This window comes from Scyliorhinus torazame, chromosome 11 (genome assembly GCF_047496885.1).
Source record: "Scyliorhinus torazame isolate Kashiwa2021f chromosome 11, sScyTor2.1, whole genome shotgun sequence".
Lineage (NCBI taxonomy): Eukaryota > Metazoa > Chordata > Chondrichthyes > Carcharhiniformes > Scyliorhinidae > Scyliorhinus > Scyliorhinus torazame.
The window spans coordinates 110,865,934-110,889,189 of record NC_092717.1 but is presented as its reverse complement, the minus strand read 5'-3'; the positions used below and the strand labels follow the sequence as shown (position 1 = coordinate 110,889,189).

General features: G+C 44.9%; 1 protein-coding gene across 2 annotated transcripts in view; it reads left to right on the top strand.

Annotated features, from left to right (window-relative positions):
* Window positions 1-23,256, top strand: part of prex2 (phosphatidylinositol-3,4,5-trisphosphate-dependent Rac exchange factor 2) — an 825,781-nt gene that overhangs the window by 362,477 nt on the left and 440,048 nt on the right. For both annotated transcript variants that reach the window (XM_072467618.1, XM_072467617.1), the window contains exons 19-20: window positions 9,736-9,821; window positions 21,331-21,467. In XM_072467618.1, the coding sequence (XP_072323719.1) occupies window positions 9,736-9,821; window positions 21,331-21,467 (223 nt within the window). The remainder of the gene's footprint in view (window positions 1-9,735; window positions 9,822-21,330; window positions 21,468-23,256) is intronic.

The window sequence follows — 23,256 nt, the reverse complement described above, 5'->3', positions numbered from 1 at the left end:
CCCGCCCTTTTGAGCGCCTCAGCATGGACTTCAAAGGGCCACTCTCCTCCACTGACCGTAATGTGTACTTTCTCAACGTTGCTGATGAGTACTCCCGCCTCCCGTTTGCAATCCCTTGTCCTGATATGTCCTCTGCCACTGTCATCAAGGCCCTGCGCAGCATTTTCTCCCTGTTTGGTTTCCCTGCCTATATACATAGTGATCGGGGCTCCTCTTTTATGAGTGATGAGCTGCGTCAGTAACTGCTCAGTAAGGGCGTCGCCTCGAGCATGTCTACCAGCTACAACCCCCGGGGGAACGGGCAGGTGGAGAGGGAGAACGCGATGGTCTGGAAGGCCGCCCTTCTGGCCCTATAGTCTAGAAGTCTCCCAGTCTCCCGCTGGGAGGTCCTCCCTGACGCGCTACACTCCATCGGGTCGCTTCTGTGTAATGCCACAAACGAGACCCCTCACAACCGTCTATTTGTCTTTCCCAGGACGTCGATCTCCGGGGTCTCACTCCCGGCCTGGTTAACGAAACTTGGGCCGGTCCTCCTATGGAAACACGCAAGGAGCCATAAAAGGCCGATCCCCAGGTAGAGTGGGTTCAGCTTCTCCACGCGAACCCTCAGTACGCGTATGTGGCACACCACGATGGACGACAGGACACAGTCTCCCTCTGGGACCTGGCTCCCGCGGGTACCCCCGCACCCATTATCACCGCGCCCCTCCCAGCCACCTCTCCACTCACCTCCCCACCCACACCTTCACCAACATCTCCCACAGGGTCCTTTAGCCCTGCCTCTGCGTCATCACTCTATCCGGAACCCTGTTGTGTGGACGATGTGCCCCCGGAGCCGACGGTCTCTACGCCAGAGTCCACGCCGGAGCTGAGGCGTTCGCAGCGAACAATTCATCCTCCTGTGAGACTGAACTTTGAGTCCGCTTCACCCCCGCCAGACTTTTTTTCTTAACGGGGGGTGAATGTGGTGAGCCACGTATGGCTACGTAAGGCTGTTGTATATTGGTTGTTGCTGTTGTACTGTTGGAATGTTATTGGTGCTGCTGTTGGCTCTGCCCCTCTGTGGAGGTATAAAGCCTGTCGATCTGGGGCAGTCTTGCAGTGCGGGAGGAGCTACAGGTTGGCACACTTTTAGTCTATTAAAGTGTCGGTTCACTATTACTCAGCGTCTCGACTGAATTGATGTCCATCAATGACATCACTACAGGAGGTACTTAAGGACGTGTCCTGGGCCCAATCATATTCAGCTACTTCATCAATGACCTTCCTTCCATCATAAGATCAGAAATGGGGATTGCATCATTTGCAACTCCTCAGATACTGAAGCAGTCCATGTCAAAATGCAGCAAGACATGGACAATATCCAGGCTTGGACTGACAAGTGGCAAGTTACATTCATGCCACACAAGTGCCAGGCAACGACCATCTCCAACAAGCGAGGATCTAAACATCACCCCTTGACATTCAATGGCCATTGCTGAATCCTCCACTCTCAATATATATTAAAACAGCTGAAAATTGTTGGGCCAAGGACGCTACCCTGAGGAACTCCTGCAGTGATGTCCCAGGACTAAGATGACTATCCTCCAACAACCACAACCATCTTCCTCTGGGCTAGGTATGGCTCTAACCAGTGGAGAGTTTCTCCATCGATTCCCATTCACTCCCGTTTTGCTTGGGGTTCCTTGATACTATACTCGCTGGTGAGATCTTGTTTTCTGATTCTCCCCAACCCCCGCCAGTGACATAACGAACTTCCCACCCAGGAAGGTCGGGAACCTTATTTCAATACACTTAAATATAATTAGCGGGCTTCTCGCAACATTGTTCCCTGCACATCGGCGAGGTTTATAACTGTTTTTTTTAAATGGGAACCAGGTAGAGGGAATGCGCCAGTGTTGCTGTATTTACCTGCTATAAAAATGGCAGTCAATAAGGTTGCCCTTCTTTTGTCTAGATTTTGATATTATATTGCTTTCAGAGTCGCCAGGTATCAAATGATACCACCACACGATTCAACCGGATATCGATCAAAGACCCAACAACCAGTTAGTTAGTTCAAGTTTAATAATACTTTATTTACACACAAGATTAACTTATACATGCAACATAGACACTACGAGCTAAATTACACCTAACACTATGACAACCTGTACTTAACTTCAGACACCCGGCTTAGGTCAGAGGAACAGTGGCCTTTGTTCGAATCTTGATCTACTGGGTCTGGAGAAGTAACTGCGGTTCAGCTAGGCTCATCCATCTGGTAGCGAGCGTTGAACTAGGACTTGCTTCTGGTCGTGGTGCTGCAGATGGAGTCAGATGTTGCCGGAGCGCCAGGTCCAAAAGAGACCGAACACATGGCAATGTCTCTCTTTTCCTTGGGGGGGGGTTTTGCGCTCTTTTGGGCGGTCCTTAGGTTTGGACCCAATAATTCAGCAGATTTCGATCACTGCCTTCGATCTAAATCAATAAGGGGGCGGGTGCCTTGATGGCTGGGCGTGTCCTAAACAGTCATTGACCTTGCTGTTTATGCTTCCTGAGTAAAGGGAGTGGCACCGATGTGTCTGGAATTGTATCGGATACCTGAGTACCAGTCCTTTGTCTTAGGGAAATAGGCAAATCGGCTGGTGGTTTCAATACTGTCTGGTTCTCTGCTTACAAATATACATTTAGGCTCTGAGCCTTCCTGAATCTTGCATTGGCCATATTTCCCTTGAGTCTTTGCAAATGTCCATGTTTCTTTATAAGTGGCCATCCCAGATGGCTACACCGGGGTTGCACAGGTAGGTATAGCCCCCGGGGGAGAGGGACAAAGCTGTGCAATACCTTGGCACTTCACATTGGCACTGCTCCCTGGCACTCCCTGAGTATCAAGGAGTAGTGTGAGGAGGCTTCATCCACTGCAGAGCTCCATTGGGAGGTTCCGCCTATCCATGAGGGATGATCTCCGTGGGAGGGAGCGGAGCACGTCCATATGCGTGTGGGAAGATCTGTGTTTTTGTGCATGTGTGTGTATTTAGTTTAATCAGAGATTGAGGCACCTTTTAAAGGGCGCCCCAATCTCTGGATTTCCGATGATCCCACCCTGTGCCACCAGTGTGATGGCGTGGGCCATGTGTACATTTTTTTTTTGCAGAGTACTGCGCAATTTGGCAAGTAAAGACGGCTGTGCAGACGACAAGCTGCCCAGCGGCTTTCCAGCCTTAGCCAGCACTCTGGAGAAATGGAAAATTTCGACCCCTTTTCGAGATGAGATCCCATCTTCACATTGAATACACCACCCATTGTTTTGTGTGGCACTATCATCGTGTTGAGTACGATGGATGTCAAACAGATCTGGCAGTTCAAACGTGCCTATCCATGAGGGGCTGTTGTCTCAGGAGCTGCAGAAGTCTATTCAATTATAAACCTCATGACTTAGCATATTCCTTACTCTGCCAATAACATCAAGCCTGAGAATCAACACTCAGTGTGAAGTGATGGAGCAAATGTCAGGAACCGTATCAGGTGTATCTAAAAATCGAGTGGTGACTTGCAAAACAATCAGCATCCTTTTTTCCTAGAGTATAAATTTGTGGTGATCATTTGAAATTTGTTTTTCTTGCATTTGTCCTGATAAGTGCAAGACCAAAAACTTTGGCAACATGTTTCTTTTCAGTAATAATAAATATTCACCCGATGTCTGTACTTCCAGACTGTGGGCAAGATTTAACAAAATATTTTTCAAAGTCATTTTGGGCGTGATTAGTGGGCCATATTTAACAGCACTTAATGCTGAAAATGAGCCCCCATGAGCTTCTCGCCATGATTGGCTGCCTTGCTGTCTGATACGTCAAACTCGCGTCTCACTGGTAACGAGGGGGAACTACTTTTAAACGCTCCCTCACCACTCACTCCTGTCAACACAAATACATGGCAGAGCGCAGATCTGCTCCTTGCTTTGGGGATGCTGGCCTGGCCAGGCTTCTCTATGCTGTGAATGAGAGACGAGGCATCCTGTTCCCTCGAGGGGGTCAGAGGGCAAGCAGCAGGGGCCAATGCTGACAAATATAAATTTCTTTACCTGTCAGTCTGGCCTCAATAGAAGTCGAGATGGATTTGCAGGTACAGCATTAGTTGTTTTATTTGACTTGCAAGCCTGATTCATTTCACAGAGGCATAAGACACAGGACTCGTCTCCTACACCCCGGGAAACGAATGTACAAGGAGACAAAGGGATTTCTGCAAATACATTCAAATGGTATCAAGTGTCACATACACGATTCCCATAGGTCATCCTATACCCCTCCTGACCTGGCCATGCATCCTGATTGGCTCTCTTCTCATCCCTTCCTCTGGCCCCCTTATTACCCAGCATCCTTTTCTCCTCCTTTGCTGGACACACCTCCTTCTTGCTTTGCCATGCGGTCTGAAATCCTTTGTCTGTGAACTCACCAGAATGAGACTGGCCTATCTCTACATTACAGTAACTAATATCTCTAAAGTAACTATTTTATATCACATTCGTCAATGCCACCTGGGAGGCAATAGCAGCAGCTGTCAGTGAGGGCAGCATGGCTAGGAGGATTGCCGCCCTATGTGGGAAGAACACAAACAACCTCCACCGAGCTGTTGTTAAGTTACCACCTCTCCCCTGGCATCGGTTCTGCCTGCCACCCCTCAAATACCCCCCCCCCCCCCCCCCCGCCTCCCTCCCGCCAATCACTGGCTGACAACTTGCACCCGGCCTGCCCCCATCCCCGCCTGCATCTAATCGTCATGCTTGTTCGTCATAACCTCCTGGCACCCACCAGCACAACCCCTTCATGCCCAGAAGCGGTGCTCACACATGCCATCTGCTATGGACCCTCCTGATCCACCCATCTTTGTCCCCGTAGGAGAAGATAGCCCTTCATAAGTGGTAAAGATGGGTGGAGTACCACAGATCCAAGTCCTCACCCCCGATCAGGCACGGTCTCTGGTGATCGCGGGGTTGTCTGAGGAGAGAGCAATAGCCAACGTTAGTAGACATGCATCTGAGAAACAATCTGGTGAGCCCCAGATAGTTGCTGATGCACATCAGGTGGAGGCAGGAACATCCAAGGAAGTCAGCAGTCAGAAGTCTGCTGGATCCCTGGACTCTGCTGAGTCCCAGTCAGATGCCGAGCCTCTGGACAAGGTTATCCCACAGCTGATGCTAGGGGACAGGCATAAGATTCAGGATGGAATGTCAGCAACAGGGGATCATGCCGACAATGCATGGCACCGACACCAACACTGCTAGGGTGGCGACTGCAGTGGGAAGCCTGCAGCACAAGGTCAGCATCTTGAGTGGTGGTGCCCAAGGCATGACTCAGTCTAAGGTGAACATGGCTGAGGGCTTTGAAATCATGTCCTAGTCGCGGAGGGACATGTTCCGTATGCAGAGCATGGCCCAGTCACTGAGGAGCATCGCTGAGGACGTCAACACAGAGCAGAGTGGCATGGCAAAGCCACTGACACCCGTTAGTTTGCCGGGGCCCTCCGGCTCCGGGCCCTCCAGGGGATGTCCGCCAAAGGCATCAAAGGCCACAGGACACGAAAAGCAGCAGGCTGCCACTGATGTGCATCCTGGGACACACTTAGACGTAGCATTAGACCACATAAGATCAAGGAGATTGAGGAGCATTTGGGGGCACTGTGCTGTCACATTAATAATCACAGCAGGCTCGCCTGCACCCATGCCCCTGTTACCATCTGCTTCCCTTACCCCTTCTGGCCCAGGGACGACCCCGGACCTGGAATGCTTCAGCCCTCAACCAAGCCCCCCCCCCCAAACAGTGGGGCAGCAGATCCAGTGCCTTTGAGCTGCATGTCGAAAATTGCAATGACTCTTCACCTCCTCAGATCCCCTCAGCAGCCATTGCGCCAGCTTCATGTTTTTAGAAAAGAGTTCTAAGTGTCGCCCGCATGATTTCTCGCTGGGGAGCCGGTTAATTCCCGGGAGGCCATTGCATTCGACTTCAATCTCGGTAATGCGATTGAAATGATACAAATGAGGGTTAATGACATGCTCACCATATTTGGTGTGACCCAGAACTCACCATCGGGAGCAGACCGGTTAGATAGCAAACTGATTGCTGATTATGGCCTTTCCCGCTATTTAACTGGTGTGCCTTCTGGGCATTCTGGATCGTTCTTTAAATCCACTTCAAGTTGCCCAGCATTGGTTCTTTAAAGTGACTGCACACGATAAAGATCTGTCCACTCATTTGCTCCCACATCATTGCTCAGGACCTTAAATTATTGTTTTGTGTGAGGCAGTCATTCATGTGTCTCTATTCCAAACTAGTTGATAGTATTCACTGTGCAGAATTTGCCCCCTCTACACTGGGAAAACCAAATGGGACTAGGCAACCACTCTGCCAAATACCTCCCTCTGTCCACAAGCATGTCCACCTCAAACTGCCAGTGGCTCACTAATTCAATTCTCATTCCCATTACTACTCTCACCTCTCTCTAATTAGCCTTTTATACTGTTGCAACAAAGCTCAATACGAGCTATGAGAATTATTACTAATCTTTCACCATGGCACCATGTCACCCTTTGGTCTGAGTTGACTTCAGTAATTTAAGACTTCAGTTATATTCTTATATTTAAATCTGTTTTAATGTCATACCTGATCTCCAAGTTTTCTATTATTTCTATCTCTCCTGCTTCTTCCACTTTCCTTGGCTCATTCAAGTGCAATTCCCACTCCTGTGACTTGACACAAAAATTTAGACTGATTTCCGGTGCAATGTTAAGCGAGTGCTGCACTGTTGGATGTGCCATTTTCCAATTGCAACATGAAGATCTTGCTGTATTATTTTGAAGAAGTGAATTCGTTTTATTCCTGGTATCCTAGCTCCTATTTATTCCTCAATAAACGTCACTAAAAAGAAGTGGATTAGCTGTCCATTATCACATTGTATTTGTGGGAGCTTGCTGTGTGAACCTTTCCTATATTATAAATGTGAATAGAGATAAGGACATGGTTGATGGTAAAGGCCGAGTTGTTCAAATCGCAGAAGGGAAACTTGAAATAACTGCTCTCAACTGTATTTGTGAAATTTGATATAGTATGAGGAGAGGTTTGAAATCCAGAGAATTATGTTCCAGAGGTTTTGTGATGATTTTAAATAAAATAAATTTATTAAGAAAAATAACAACAATAAAGCAAATTAAAAATACATTTAACTAAGACAATGACTAAACACAGTATCATTAATTTAAACACTTCCAAACAAACTTAACTACCTTCAGAGCTAACCGTTCCCAAATTGTTGCACAACATCTTATAGATTTTAAAATCTATTAAATAATCCAGTAACGGTTACCACACAAGGCTGTTACATTTCTTCGTGTGTTGCTTTGGAGGTAAAACCAGCAGCTTCCTTTTCAAGAACGGCTTTCTTCATAGATACTTGTCAGTGGGAGGTATACAACTTTTCCTACTGTTGGCTGAGGTCTAAAAACAACCTTTACACATATTTCAATATCTCCTGAAATACAATTCTCCCTTTGATCTTCCCTTATCTGACCTAAACTTCTTTGGAACTCAGACGTAATTACCTTTATTCGGGGAAGCATGGTAGCACAGTGGTTAGCACAGTTGTTTCACAGCTCCAGGGTCCCCATATTCGATTCACGGCTTGGTTCACTGTCTGTGTGGAGACCGCACGTTTTCCCCATGTCTGCGTGGGCTTCTTCCGGGTCCTCCGGTTTCCTCCCATGGTCCAAAGATGTTCAGGATAGCTGGATTGGCCATGCTAAATTGCCCTTAGTGTCCAAAAAGGTGGGGTGGGGTTACTGGGTTTTGGGGATAGGGTGGAGATGTGGGCTTGGGTAGGGTACTCTTTCCAAAGGCTGGTGCAGACCCAATGGGCTGAATTGCCTCCTTCTGCACTGTAAATTCTATGATTTCTTGATTTTCGGGCAGCACGGTAGCACAAGTGGCCAGCACCGTGGCTTCACAGCGCCAGGGACCCAGGTTCGATTCTCCGCTGGGTCACTGTATGTGCGGAGTCTGCATGTTCTCCCTGTGTCTGCGTGGGTTTCCTCCGGGTGCTCCGGTTTCCTCCCACAGTCCAAAGACGTGCAGGTTAGGTGGATTGGCCATGATAAATTGCTCAATTAGTGATCAAAAATGTTAGGAGGGGTTATTGGGTTACGGGGATAGGGTGGAAGTGAGGGCTTAAATGGGCCGGTGCAGACTCAATGGGCCGAATGGCCTCCTGCACTGTATGTTCTATGTACACTTACTTTATGAACCTTTCTTCATGCCACTCTTTCACACCTCGTATCTCTTACTTTGAAACTTTCACTTATTCAAAGCATTCATGTTATGTCCCCAATTAGGTAAAATGTGTTGACAGTGTTGCTAAACTCATATGTCAAATGCAATTCCATTCACACAGCCTACTCTGTCCCTGCCTTAATTTTCTTTCATTGTAAAATGTATAACCAGAATAGTATCAGCAGAATTGTATTTCCCTGATACTTTCATGACAGCAATATTTTCCTGACAATACGCTTTAAAATTACTTCATTGGGTATCGAGTGCATTTGGTATTTTTTGAGGTTGTGAAAAATGCTTTCTAACTTCAAAACTTTCTTTCTGTTTCTTTTGTCTCTCCCTTAACTGATATGATCTGTTACATCATTCCGAGGATCATTCTTTCCATATATACGTACTTGCCTCTTAATTTTCAGTTCTTCTGAATGGTCACACTCATAACGCAATCTGGTATGCAGAGGTGCTGCTTGATCTGTTTATTTCCAGCATTTTCTGTTTGCCTCAAATAGATTGCTTGCTTCATTCTGCATTGGCATATGGGACATAAAAAGAGGGGGACAAGTACCATCATAACGTTAAGGGAAATATGGAGCTGGGTTCTCCGCAGCCTTGTGGCGAAATCGCGTTTGGCGCGGGAGCGGAGAATCCAATTTGGCGTCAAAATCGGGCCCGGCGGCGGTCCGCCAATTCTCCGGTCCCCCGGCGTTTGTGCGTAGTACTCCGCGCGGCCGGGGGGCCATTGCCAGAGGCCTGCCCAGCGATCCTCCACTCCCAAATGGGCGAGTTCCCAACGGCATGTAACTAGCATGCTATGGCCGGTCGGGACTCTCGCTTGGCAGTTGCGGACTCGGTCTGCAGCCGCCCTGGTGGGGGCGGGGGGATTGAGCACCGGGGGGGGAGCGCCTTATGGGCGGCGGGGGGAGAGATCGGACCGGACGGATCTTCCGGTGCGCTGCCGATCGAGGCAGTCTACATTCCGCAGCTGCCTCTGTGGTCCGGGTCTGCCATGGCACTCGGCAGGGCCGCTGGAGGCCGCCGCCGTGCGCATGCGCTGACTCCAGACCAGAAGTGCAGGGGCCCGTATCCGCAGCTAAAGCTGCATGAATCACTCTGGGTCCCTGCCAGCCCCCTGCAGGTAAGTGAATCGACTTCTTTATTGGAAACTCGGGAGTGAAACCCGAGCGTTTTTACGCCGGCGTGGGGACATAGCCCCATTTTGGGAGAATCCAGTCCATGATTGGATTTCAGTGTAGTGTCAGCCCATTTACAGAAATTACCCAAATTAATTGTTATTGCTCTTTAAATATTTTCCATTAATTTGTGACCTAATGTGAATTTCTAAAAACTAATTTTAAATGGTTTATTTGCTTTTAGACATTTATACCTCTAGTTCGCCATAAAACTGCATTAAATAACTGGTGAACTTTTCTTTAATTAGGACAGTAAAGATTCCAGACTCGGCAGATGGACTTGGATTCCAGATTCGAGGATTTGGTCCATCAGTTGTCCACGCTGTTGGCCGAGGTAAAAAGAAAATGCTTTCTATTTGTACTTATCCTGAGCTACTTGCAAGCAGCTGGTCAATAGCCAGTTACAGGTAGATTATTTTCATCCACTGTTTTAAACCAACCTCAAGCACAGAGGAGATTCTCAATAGTGGATAGTGCCAAGTTGTTTTCCTTCACATGGTGCACTATTAAAGCTTGTTATTTATATTCTGATATGCTATATATAATTAGGTATTAATTAGTTTTAGCGCCTTGTTATCAATGATATATTAGAACTTTTAAAAGCAGAAGACTGCAAATACATTGAAATCAAGTTATTTTAACAACTGTGTGACTTTAGACAAACAACATCCATTTTTATATAACAGATATCTGTACTCAAAACAAACAGTTGAGTTTTTATAAGCAATTAGAAACATTGGAGTGACTAAGAAGTCTGATTTTGTTATCACAATATTGTAGCAGCTGCTAATATTAGCTGTTCTTGGATATCTTTTCTGTCTTTTATTTGTTGATGTATTAAAACTGAACAAATTGTTCTCCATAAAAAATATGGGACAAGATTTCCTTTGTAACAAAACTGTAAATGCATTCTTCAATCAAATGAATAATCCCAGCTATTTAGACAAGAACACTGTTGACTATTCTGCTTTTGACTATCTACATAATGAATGACACCGGGCGTTGAGTGTAAGTCAGATATGAGACAGGGTCATTGGCACATTGGTGCTGCAGAGTTCGGTGGTGGCTATGACAGATTTTCTGAATCTGTTTCTGAACATAGTCTCAGGTATAGGCAACACCTGAGTCTAGGTTGTCAACTGGAGAGTATGGATCAGTAGAAGTAAACAAAGACAAATTAATGAAGAAAGGTGGTGTCACAAAATTTCTTTGAAAAGTGGAAGTAAAAGTCAATGCAGTTTTACTCTAGTGAGCATGTGTGTGTCAGAGAGGAGGGCGAGTGTGTGTGTGTGTGGCAATTAACATTGAGCCAGTATGAACCACATCAAAAGGCTGAGCGCTGCCAGGGAAGGCAGGAGAGAGTGGGCACTGAGAAAAGAGAGCACGTGGATTGGTGCTTCCAATGTGTTCCCTCGGGAACAGTCACTGTGGAGCTGTCTCAAGGAGCTGCTGACCTGTGAAAAATAAATATCAATGGATAAGCTATGTCATGAGTGTCTGGACAGACACAGACCTCATTCCCCAGACACATTTTATTTGAGCTCTGGGCCGGGATTCACCGATATCACGGCCAAGTGTTGATGCCGGCGTCAAAACCGGCGTGGGCGACGGCGGCGTCAACAGGCCTCCAGGCCCAGGAATTCTCCTCTTCTTCGGGGGCTAGAACCGTGCCGGAGGGCTGTGCGCTGCTCCGGCGCCGAAAGCTGGCCCTACACGGCCAGCGCAGGTCCACGCATGCGCGCCATGGCCGGTGCAGGTCCGCACATGCGCGCCACGGCCATCTCCGCGCCGGCGCATGCGTGTGGCTGCCGTTTCCGCGCTGGCCCCTGGGAACATGGCGGTGCCCTACAGAGGCCTGACACGGAGAAACATAGTCCCACCCGGAATAAGCACATCGCTGATCGGTAGCCCCTGATCTTGGGCCTGCCCACCATTGAGGCCCCCCCCCCCTCCGAGTCTGATCCCCCTGCCCCCCCCCACCAGGATGGTCCCGCAGCCAGAACGGCGACGTCCCGCCGGGTGGACCCATATGTAAACCACGCCGGCGGAACTCGGCGGGCATTCGGCCTGTCGAGTGCAGTGAATCGCCGCGGGGGCCGCTTTCAATGGCCCCGACCGGCGAACGCAAGGGCATGATTGGCACTGATTCTCCGGTGACCGGAGCATCGGCGGCGTGGTGGGATTCTCGTGCCTCCCCGGCGATTCTCTGACCCATCGCGGGCTCGGAGAATCCCGGCCTGTGGTCTTTTATCCCGCCCTGGATTGAGGTTGCAGCTTAAATGGGAAAGGCCGCCTTGCCAATTGGCCCACCCGCCAACCATAAAGACAGATGGGCAAATGTAAAATTCTGGTCAATTAGTGTTTAATTAATTTGGCTTCTTTATTGTTGATGGGCGTGCTGCCGACTCATGCCTGTGCCTGCTCGCTGACTGAAATATTGCGTGAGTGCGCGATGACAATGGGACGCACTTCTTTTGCGTTTTCATTACACATTTCCGGTTCGGGTGTGTGCCTGAAGTTTGTATGTGAAATTCTGGCCCAAGTATTTTCATGAAGCATGAAATCCTATAAGAAATCTTTACATTTACCACATTTAACATATTTTACTTTCTCAATCCTGCAGTTGGCAATTGGCACTCGGTCCCTGCCTGAATGAAAACATCAATTTCTGAGCAATAAAAAAATCACTTACCTAATTATAGAATCATAAAATGATATAGCATAGAAGGAAACCATTTTGGAGCTACCTAATTAGTCCCACTCTCGTTTTCTATCCTCCTAATACTGCATGTTTTTTCCATTCAAGTATTTATCCAGTTCTCTTTTGAATGTTACTATTCAATCTGGTTCCGCCATCCTTTCTGGTAATGCATTAGTTTTGCTGTGCAAAGTTTCTTCATGTCAACTTTGGTTCTTTAACTCAACACCTGAAATATATGCGCTCTGGTCCCCAAACATTCTGCCACAGGAAGTTCTCCTTATTTTCTCAACCTAAAAGTTAATTGTTCTGAACACCTCAATTAAATCTTATTTTACCTTGTCTTTGAAGGTGAACTCTCCTCAGGATAGCAAAGGTTGAGACAAGGTTTGATGAGGCTGTTCCAAATAAAGGGCATCAATCCAGAGTGGATAGAGTTTCCCATTGGTAGAAAGGCAAAGAACTAGAGATTACTTGAGGTGATTGGTGAAAGAGCCAAGGTGATGTAAGGAAAAGCTTTTTTGAAACAGCGGGAGCTATTTAATGGCAATGACCGAGTGTTTCACCTGTAGACTGGAAAGCCGACAAGAGCTCCATGGTGTTTCTTTCAGGAAGGTGCACCGAATTATGTGCCAATTGTCAGGAAAGCAAAGGTAGTTTAAAGGGGTTTATATTTGCATTGATAAATATTAGAAGTAAACTATAGTTTTAAGTCGCTTTAGTTTAGTTTTTTTGTGTAAGGGTGTACCTATAGTTAAATCCATGCTAGACAAAGGTGTATGCATGTGGGTTTCCTCAGTTCTGTGCTTCTATCATGCTTAGAGAGGATTATGGCATGAAAAATAAACAAACTGTGGAAAAGATAATGTTGTTTAGCAACCGGGGTTGGAAACCTTTTTGAGTTGAGTTTTTTGCTGGATATATGGCAGTTGAAGACAGGAAGCCAGGGAGATTTGGAAGTGCCTCTTTTTGAAAACGGCATTTGAAGTCACTCTTATGAAAGCCGGAGTTCAGTGAGACATGGTGGCTCACAGTATACGAATCATCGGGGGGGATTTTGAGGAGAAATCCAGGGACATTCATTCGGGTTCAGAGTGAAGTGAATCTGACCACAGTCAGCCAGTGTATTTAAAGGGACTGTATGTTACTGGGGCTACTATAGCCTAAAATATACTTTGTAGCCGTGTTAGGAAGTGGGAGTGAAGGAGTGTTGTATCACAATCAAACTTTTCATGTTCAACAATTTTCTTTCTTGTTAAAACTAATTGGCGGTCCAGTAACTCTGTTCCTCCACATTTTCTAAAAAAAAAGTAAGTTAAGGTTCTTTGGGGCCAGGATTTCATTCTTGGACCTTCCTGTCCAGTCTTAATACCAACTGGGATCGTAACACAATTGGGTCCCTGCTTGGGATTGTGGGAGGTTTGTGGGGGGTGGGGGGGGGGGGGGGGGGGTGGGTGGGTGCAGAAGCCTCGCCCTCCCACGATTTCAGAGCGGAGGCTCGGAGAATCCAGCCCCTGGTTCCATTCTGAGTGTTCTCTTTTGCACTCTCCCTGTTGTCTTGATATTCTTTCTCAAACGCAGCACTCAAAATTGAACACCGTGTTCCTACTGAGGCCAAATCAGTGATCTGTAAAGGTTTAGGATAAGTTCCCTGCTTTTACAGTTCTCTGTTAATAAATCAAAGGATTCCAAATGTTTGTTTGTACAAAGTTGTTCTTCCCCTAAACTATTTGTGCATGCCCCCTCTATTCCTGCAGCCCCTTTAAATTTGTATCATTTAGCTTATATTGCTACTCCTCATTCCTCCCACCCAAATGTATTATTTTATACTTCTCTGTGTTAAATTTCATGTGCCTGTATCTCCCCATTTCCACTGTCTGTCCAAATCCTCCTGAAGTCTATTATCCATCTTGTTTACCACATTTCTGAATTTTGTATCAAGCTTAAACTTTGAGATTTGCCTTGTGTGAACATGCACAGGTCATTAATATGTATCACAAAGAACAGTGGTCCTAATATCAACCCTAGGGAATCACTACTGTATATTTCCCTCCTGTCAAAAAAGAAACCATTTGTGTTTTTTTTAATTTTTGCATGGAATATGGGCGATGCTGTCTGGGCCAGCATTTATTGCCCATTCCTAATGTCCTTGATGGGACATTTAAGACTCAACCACATTGATGTGGTTCTGGAGTCACATGTCGGCCACAGCAGGTAAGGACCATGTCTTTTAATTTTGCTAAACATTCTGTGCTTTGGTACTTTGTCAAATGCCTTTTGGAAGTCTATACACTTAGCACCAATCGCATTATCCTCAGTCCTTCTCCATTACCTTGTCAAAGAATTGATGAGATTAATCAAACGTGATTTGTTCAAGTCAAATCCATACTGACTTTTATTTATTAGCCAACACTTTCCCAAATGCCAATTAGTTTGTCCAGGATGATTGTCTTTAAAAATATCCTGACATTCAATAGGAAATAGAAGATAAAACCATTTGACTGGGATTTCTAAAATGCTCTCCAGTTAATTTTACAATTTGCATACCACTTGTAGTATCTTGCATGCAGCCAATCATTTTCAAACAATCATGGTTTATAATGCATGCTTTCGAGGCAAAAAAGACATTGCACTGCTGGAGTGTGCAACCTCATTAACATGTACACTTCCCAGGCTTAAATTGTGTGACTGAGGGTGAGGCTCCACTAACAATATAAAATTTGCCCAGAGACACTGACCATACTGAAATGTTGAGAATTTGGCTGCAGGAAGAAGAGATACATTTTTACTTCAGTTGTTTTTGTGTCCCCTTGGCTGCCTTTTACTGTATTTTTGCATGTTTGTTTCCCCCCCCCCCCCCCCCCCCGAGGAATACATTTCTTCATTGATAGGTTTGATCTGATATACTAAACAAGGTCAAGGATTAATATTCCTTTGGGGTTATTTACGCCGTATAATTGAAATTAAGAAAAGCCCAAGCTTGAAATGTTTTGGTCACACCTATTGCTACCCAAGACCGACAAGAGGATTTCTGTCTTCACAAACTTCAATGCACAAAACAGACTGCTAGAGATGTGCTTCCTGTTGTCCAATGACTGATGCAAAACGTACAATTTACTTAATGCCCGACTGGTGTCCTCTGGGCTGATTGATATGCATGGCCCTAAAGTTAACAAGTTGTTTCTGCACATCCATTCTGAGTGGGTGGCTGGCTGGCTGATGGAATGTTAATGAAACCCAGTGTCCCACTGCAGGCAGCCAACTCATCCCACCAGCTTTCTGCTGGTTCAAGGCAGTTAATATTCGAAATGATTATTTCTTTCAAATAAACACAACAACAGGAGTGACAAATACGCCCTACCTAGGCAGAATTAATTACTTTGATATATGTGTACAGCTAAAAGGGCTCAAAATAAATAAATCCTGAGCAATAGGTTGTAATTTTCCCTGTGGTCACATCCTGATATTGGATTCTTTTAAAGATAATACCAGAGTTTTCCCCATGATTCCCACTGACTCGTTTTGCTAGGTGTTTTTGATGTCACACTTGATCAAATGCTGCATTGATATGAAGGGCAATCACCTCTGCCATTCTGCTCTTTTGTCCATGTTTGAACCAAGGCTGTAAAGAGGTCAGGGGCTGAGTGACCTTGGCGGAATCCAAACTGAGCGTCAATGAGCAGGCTATTGTGAAGCAGCACTGTTGATGACCTCTTCCATGCCTTTACTGATCAAGAGTCGGCTTATGGGGTGGTAATTTGCCAGCTCGGATTTGTCCTTTTTATGTATAGAACATACCGGGGCAATTTTCTACATTGCCGGGTAGATGCCAATGTTGTAGCTGTACTGGAACAGTCTGGCTAAGGGTGCAGCAAGTTCCTGTGCTCAAGTCTCAATATTCCCAGAATATTGCCAGAGCCCATAGCCATTGCAGTATCCGGATCCTTCATCTGTGCATCGAATTGACTGAAGACAGACATCTGTGATGCTTCTGGAGGATGACTTCTGGAAGAGGCTGAGATGGATCATCCACTCAACACTTCTGGCTGAAGATTGTTGCAAATGCTTCAGCCTTATCTTTTGCGCTGATGTCCTCAGTTCCCCTCATCATTGGGGATGGGGATATTTTAGGAGGCTCCTACTCCAATGAGTTGTTTAACTGACCGCTACCATTCATGACTGGATGTGACAGGACTGCAGAGCTTAGATCTGACCCATTGGTTGTTGAATCGCTTCCCTCTGTCTATTACTTACTGTTTATTCTGTTTGACATGCAAGTGGTCTCGAGTTGTTGCTTCACCAGGTTGACACTTCATTTTTAGGTAAGACTGGTGTTGTTCCTGGCATGCAGTGGCGTAGTGGTATTATCAATGGATCAGTAATCCAGAGATACAGGGGAATGCTCTGGGGACCTGAATTCAAATCTCACCATGGCAGGTGTTGAAATTTGAACTCCATTAAAATTTGAAGTTGAAATGAAAATGAAAATCGCTTATTGGCACAAGTAGGCTTCAAATAAAGTTACTGTGAAAAGCCCCTAGTCGCCACATTCCGGCACCTGTTTGGGAGGCTGTTACGGGAATTGAACCGTGCTGCTGGCCTGCCTTGGTCTGCTTTCAAAGCCAGCGAGTTAGCCCTGTGCTAAACAGCCCCTAAAATGAAATGAAAATCGCTTATTGTCACAAGTAGGCTTCAAATGAAGTTACTGTGAAAAGTCCCTAGTCGCCACATTCCGGCTCCTATTCGGGGAGGCTGTTACGGGAATCAAACCGTGCTGCTGGCCTGCCTTGGTCTGCTTTCAAAGCCAGCGATTTAGCCCTGTGCTAAACAGCCCCTAAAGTTAAAAGTATACTGATCATGAAACAAATGGCAATTGTTGTAAAAGAACATCTGCTTCACTAATGTCTTATGGGGATGGAAATCTACCGTCCTTACCAGGTCTGGCCTAAATGTGACTTCAGATCCACAACATAGAAATGTGGTTGACTCTTCAATGCCCTTTGAAATGGCCGAGCAAGCCACTTAGTTCCGTCAATAATAAATAAAATAAATCTTTATTAGTGTCACAAGTAGGCTTACATTACCACTGCAATGAAGTTACTGTGAAAATCCAATTAGGGGTGGGCAATAAATGCTATTGCAGCCAGCAATGCCCACATCCCTAAACAAGCTTTTAAAAAGTGCCCTCCTGCATACATCATTGAACTAGGGTTGATTCCCTGGCTTGGTGGTAATGAAAGAGTGGGGGATAGCCAAACCATGAGATTGAGTACCGTTCTTCTGCTGCCAATGGCCCACAGAGCCTCATGGATGTCCAGCCTTGCTAGGCCATTTCAGAGGGTGTTTCAGAGTCAATCACATTGTGGTGCATCTGGAGTCACATGTACGTTAGACCAGGTAAGGACAACAGGTTTCCTTTTCTAAAGTGTGTTTGTGAATCTTTTTACGACAATTGACAATAGTTTCATGGCCATGGTCATCAAAAGATTGTTAATTCCAGATTAGTAAAATTATCTCCCATTGTGGGATTCAAAACCTGGTCCTCAATGCATTACTCTGAGTCTCTGTATTACTAATCCAGTGGCAATACTACCCTGAATGTTGAATGATTTTTTCCCCCTAATTTCCTGTTTCTTGTAGTCTTGTGTTCCTGCTATCTAAGTGAAATATATCTCATTTCACATGGTGGTAGTCCCACGCATCACAAGCGAGTCTGTCCTCCATTTGAAGATGTGACTTTGTCTCCACAAGGGCTGTGCGGTGGTTATTTCTACAAAAACTGTCAAGGACAGATGCATCGGTGGCAGGCAGATTGTTGAGGGTGAGGTTAAGTATATTTTCCCCTCTTGTAGGTTCCCGCACCACCTGCATATCTAGTCTAGAAGCTGTGTCTTTTAGAATTCGGCCAGCTCAGTCAGTAGTGGTGCTACTTGTTGTGTTATGTAATTTGGAATAACACAAGCTGTCACTTGATGCAGTTTTGAGTAAAAGATGCTCCAGACTTTGAAGTGAGTTCAATGTGTTTTATTGAACAATTAGCACAGTTCTCAATGAGTTTGACTCTCTGCTAATCTAAATGTAGTAACTCAGTCTAACTGAACCAGCCTTGCTCTAAGCCACGTGCTGGGGTGTGATGCTGAGGATACACCCTGTCTCACTCTGTAGATGTTGGTCTGCGGAAAGATAAGGGGTGTGAGTGCCTCATCCCTTTTATAGTGAGTCACCACCCGAGTGTCCTGACTGCTCATTGGTCGTGCCCTATTCTATGTGTTCATTAGCTGCATGTTTGCATATCATGACACTACTGAGATAGTCTTGGTGATAGTCATTGAAGTCTTCCATCCAGAATATATTCTGTGCCCTTGCCACCGTCAGTGCTTCCTCCAAGTGGTGTTTGACATGAGTATCAATTCATCTGCTGAGGGGGCGGGGGGGTGGAGGTGGCATATGGTAATCAACAGGAGGTTTCCTTGCTCATGTTTGACCTGATGCCATGAGACTTCATGAGGTCCGGGGTCAATGTTGAGGACTCTCAGGGCAACTCCCTCCTCATTGTGTACCACTGCACTGTCACCTCTGCTGGGTCTGTTGTGCCGGTGGAATAAGACATACCTATGATTGATGATGTCTGGGACATTATCTGCACGGTATGAGTATACCAGCTGCTTGCTTTAGTAGTCTGTGGGGCAGTTCTCCAAATTTTGGCCCCCAGATGTTCGTAAGGAGGACTGTCCAGGGTCCACAGGACTGAGCTGGCCGCTATTGTTTATGGTGCCTAAATTGATGCCCGGTGGTCTGTTTCATTCTTCATTGGCTTTCTAGCAGCCTGATACAACTGAGTAACTTTCTAGGCCAGTTTGGAGGGCACTTGAGAGTCAACCACATTGCGGTGGATCTGGGGTCACATGCACGTTAGACCAGGTAAGGACAGCAGAGCATTTGTGAACCTTTTTTTTGACAATTGGCAATAGTTTAATGGTCATGGTCATCAGTAGACTTTTAATTCCAGATTTTTTTCATTAACTCCCTTGGTGGGATTCAAAACCTGTTTCCCAGAGCATTACCCTGGGTCTCTGAATTGCTAGTCCAGTGACAATACCATCCGTAAGGCTGAATTATTTTTTCCCAGTTTCCTGTTTCTTATAGTTTTATGTTCCTGCCATCGAAGTGATTTGCAGCCTTTTTATTGTAACGTCATGTCCTCTATCCCCACTATGTTAACAATTTCAAATGCTAACAATTTAATTTACATTGCTTACATTTCCTCAGAATTACAAATACTGTCTGCCAAATTCAAGTTTTGTGGCTAGGAGCTTAATTTGAAGCATAATGCTTGTTACATTCTCTGCAAGCGCTTTCCAACCTCAATGGTTATAATCAAATGCAAAATATTTTATTAGATTGAGAAAATGAAATTGGTGTAACCAAAGAACAGTGATACAAAGACAATTGTGCTGACATCAAAATAAATCCTGCTTTGGTTTTCAGTTGATCACTCGTGGCCAATTGCCAGTTGTAACAATCACGCATTTGGTGACATGAATAGTAGAAATAATGTTGATTAAATTATTGTGGAATATTACATTAATATTCAATTAATATTCACTGCTGATATATGGAAGAGAGAAAATAATACAGAATGGCTTGGATATTTCAGTGAACAACGAAGGGATTTGCCGTTGACCCCTTGAAACAAGTCCTCAAAAATTTAGTGAACTCTTCAGCATTGCTTTCACAACAGTTGTTTTTATTCTGGCTTCATCTATAGAGGAACTCTGATAGTCAAAAGTATTGAAGTCATCAAACAGGCTGATCTGCCAAACAGATTGAAGAATTCTTATAACCAGCAAACCAGGAAATAAAGAGCATGGATGACCTTTAAATTTTAATCATTTTGAGTGAAATAAAGATTGGGCATACACATGGAATTAAGGCAGAAACTGAATTGCCAAGAACTTTTAAGAAAATTATATAAAAATTTTAATTATTTTGAATTTCTATGGAAATTTCCATCAAAGGATAGAATGGCAGACTCTTGACTTCTCAAATTAGTTTTCAGGGCCAGAGAGATTGTTCAGCAGTAATTATGGAAGAGTAAGCTGTTAAATACTCAGTTACACATCTTTCAACAAGTCTGAACATTTTCAATGGCTTTGAATCAGGGGTGGTGCATAAATAATTGAAGTTTACAAAACTTTAATAAAACATTTATTTTAAAAAATAATAATAATAATTGAAGTTTACACCAATTTATTACGGGCCAGGGTTTAGAGAACCCCAAAGTGTATCATGGAGTTCACCTAACCCACAACCTTTAATAGATTTTGGTTATAGGGAGCACAAGGGCTAACTCTACAGGTGTGATACAATAGAGATCTAAAGTACTTTAAAAAAACCACACTGTTTATTATATGAATCCAGTTAACATTTTATAAACACACATTAAACATCTTAGCAACTATCAACTCAAATACTGCCCCCAAAGAATACAGTACTCTATAAGTAAACCTTAATCTTTCCGAGCAACATCCATAAGACAAATACCCTCTTTAACAAAGACATCAGGTTTAAATTCTCTACTGAGAGCAGTTATCACTTTTTAAGTGATCTGAAGACATTCTTTTCAAGCAGCAAGATCAAAATTACACCTTGTTTAGCTGGATGCAGCTCCAACTCTGAAAACAAAACTAAACACACACTGTAGCTGCCAGCTCAAAAATGAAAGTAAAAGAGACAGACAGCCCAGCTCCACCCACACTCTGACATCACTGCAGTTATTTGATAAACACCCATTTCTTAAAGGTACATCCACTACAGCTATTTGATAAACACCCATTTCTTAAAGGTACTCTCACATGACAAAATCATTGTGTGTTGATTGCATCTGCAAAGACTGCAACAACGCACCATGTGGTGCATGAGGATATTATGGTTGCAATAACTAGAGTTTAACTAAGCAAGTGTAGATGGCTGAATTTGCGATCAGTTTTACACAGTAATAGGGGAAGATGCTTGCAGTTTCATCATTACAACCACAGATTGTGGGCCAGATAATCCATTTCTTTATATTTAATTTGTCTAAGAGAAAGACACCGAGGTCACCTGTGAACTACAGGTCTTAAAGTGCCATTTGTATGTTGCATAGGAACTGTGGCAGCTGTAGCTGGATTGCATCCTGGTCAATGCATCATCAAAGTTAATGGGATCAACGTGAGCAAAGAGAGTCATGCAAGTGTGATCGCACATGTCACAGCATGTCGGAAATACAAACGCCCTTCACAGGTAAGTCATTGTTTCTTCTTTTGGTTTCTAGCAAACATATTTATACATTAAAAAAACATTAATCGTCAGCTGAGAATACTGGTTCGGCTACATTTAATACGTACCTTTGTAGTTCGCTTTACATTTTGGGAAAGATGAGAATTGTTTCAAGTTTTATGTCTGTGTGGGCCACACAAGCAATGGATGATGAAGGTCTGGGAGCCCATGCAAAGTTTAAATCCACATGTCGATGAGTAAATTTCTGAAGTTGCCGCTATATTAAACTTTGTTGTTCTCATCGGGCTCTTTCCACCAATGAGAAAGCTGTGCTTAAAAAAAACAGCCCCAAAAATTCAAGTAGGATAAACCATGTGAGTAGCCTCTATTTCTGGGGTCGCATTGCCAAGATCAGGGGCCACAAGTTCAATGCCTCAGCTTTATTGAATAAACGTCAGACATATGTTAGAAATTCTCATTGACTGAAGTGGAATTTCACTGCAGAGACTGTCACAAAATAAAGCACCTAAATCTAATAAGCGATAACGAAAAATAAAACATTGTAGCAAAGAGGTAAATGAAGGACACTAATAAATATGCTGGTAGCTACTTCTACGCATTTAGGAGCATGTAATAATCTGGTAGAATTCGCTCCCATTCAAACACAATGAAAACTTAATAAAATCACAGGCATTGGATGAAATTCTGACTGCAAATAGGAAGGTCTCTTTTATTTGAGCATTGGTCACTTTTTTTGAAAATGTTTTCATTAAAGTTTTAACATTTTATACAAAATTACAAAAAATACAAACAATAACCCTTAACCAGACGCATTCAACCAGAAGCCCCCAAAACAACCCTTCCACCCAAGGATCAAGATCCACCCCCCCAATCTTTTCTATCCTCCCACCACCCTCCTTTAACAGCTAACAGTGACCAACTCTCTGAAATACGATATAAACGGCTCACTGTGTATTTGACCTTCTCGAGGTGCAAAAATTCCATCAAATCCTCTAACTACGCCAAAGCAGTCAGCGGAGTTGCTAGCCTCCAACCCAGTAAGACCCGCCTGTGCGCCACCAAGGCGAAGGCAAGGGCACCCGCCCCGTAGCTGTCCCAGCTCCAACATATCCGAGACTCCAGAAATAGCCACTAAAGGACAGGGCTCCAGCTCAATACTTAATATCGCCAATGTGATGAATGATAACTGTACCTTTAATGTCATGATCCCTTTAAGACCGGATTTCGAACCCTGGGGCCTCCGCCTCCGGCTCCCGCCCCCCCCCCCCCCCCCCCCAGGAGCCATATATAAGGTAATGTTCAGTGTGCAGTGAGCACACTTCTCGGTAGCTGTCTGGTTCTCTGCTAATTGAAGCCTTTGTATTACCAATCATCTCTCTCGAGTTGTAATTGAGGGTATCTCAGCCGACATGGTGTTAAAAAGCAACCACCAAACCCCCCGTAATTTGGAACAGAACTAGAACATGTGTGTGTAATGAGCAGCCCTCTCATTACAGGTGAGATAGGTGATACTATCTTCCACCCCCTCAAAAAAGTGACTCATCCTAGCCTTAGTGAGGTGCACACAAAATACTACTTTGAGCTGCATCAGGCTCAGTCTCGCACACAATGGCATGGCATTCACCCTCTGCAACGCCTCACTCCATACCTCCTCCTCCAGTGTTGGTCCTAATTCCTCCACCCACTTAGCCTTTTATCCCTTCCACTGAACCCAACTCTTCCCCTAGGATCCATCTGTACCTGCCGTATGCACTGCCCTCCTCCAACCCTGCACAGGAGAAAATCCTCTCCA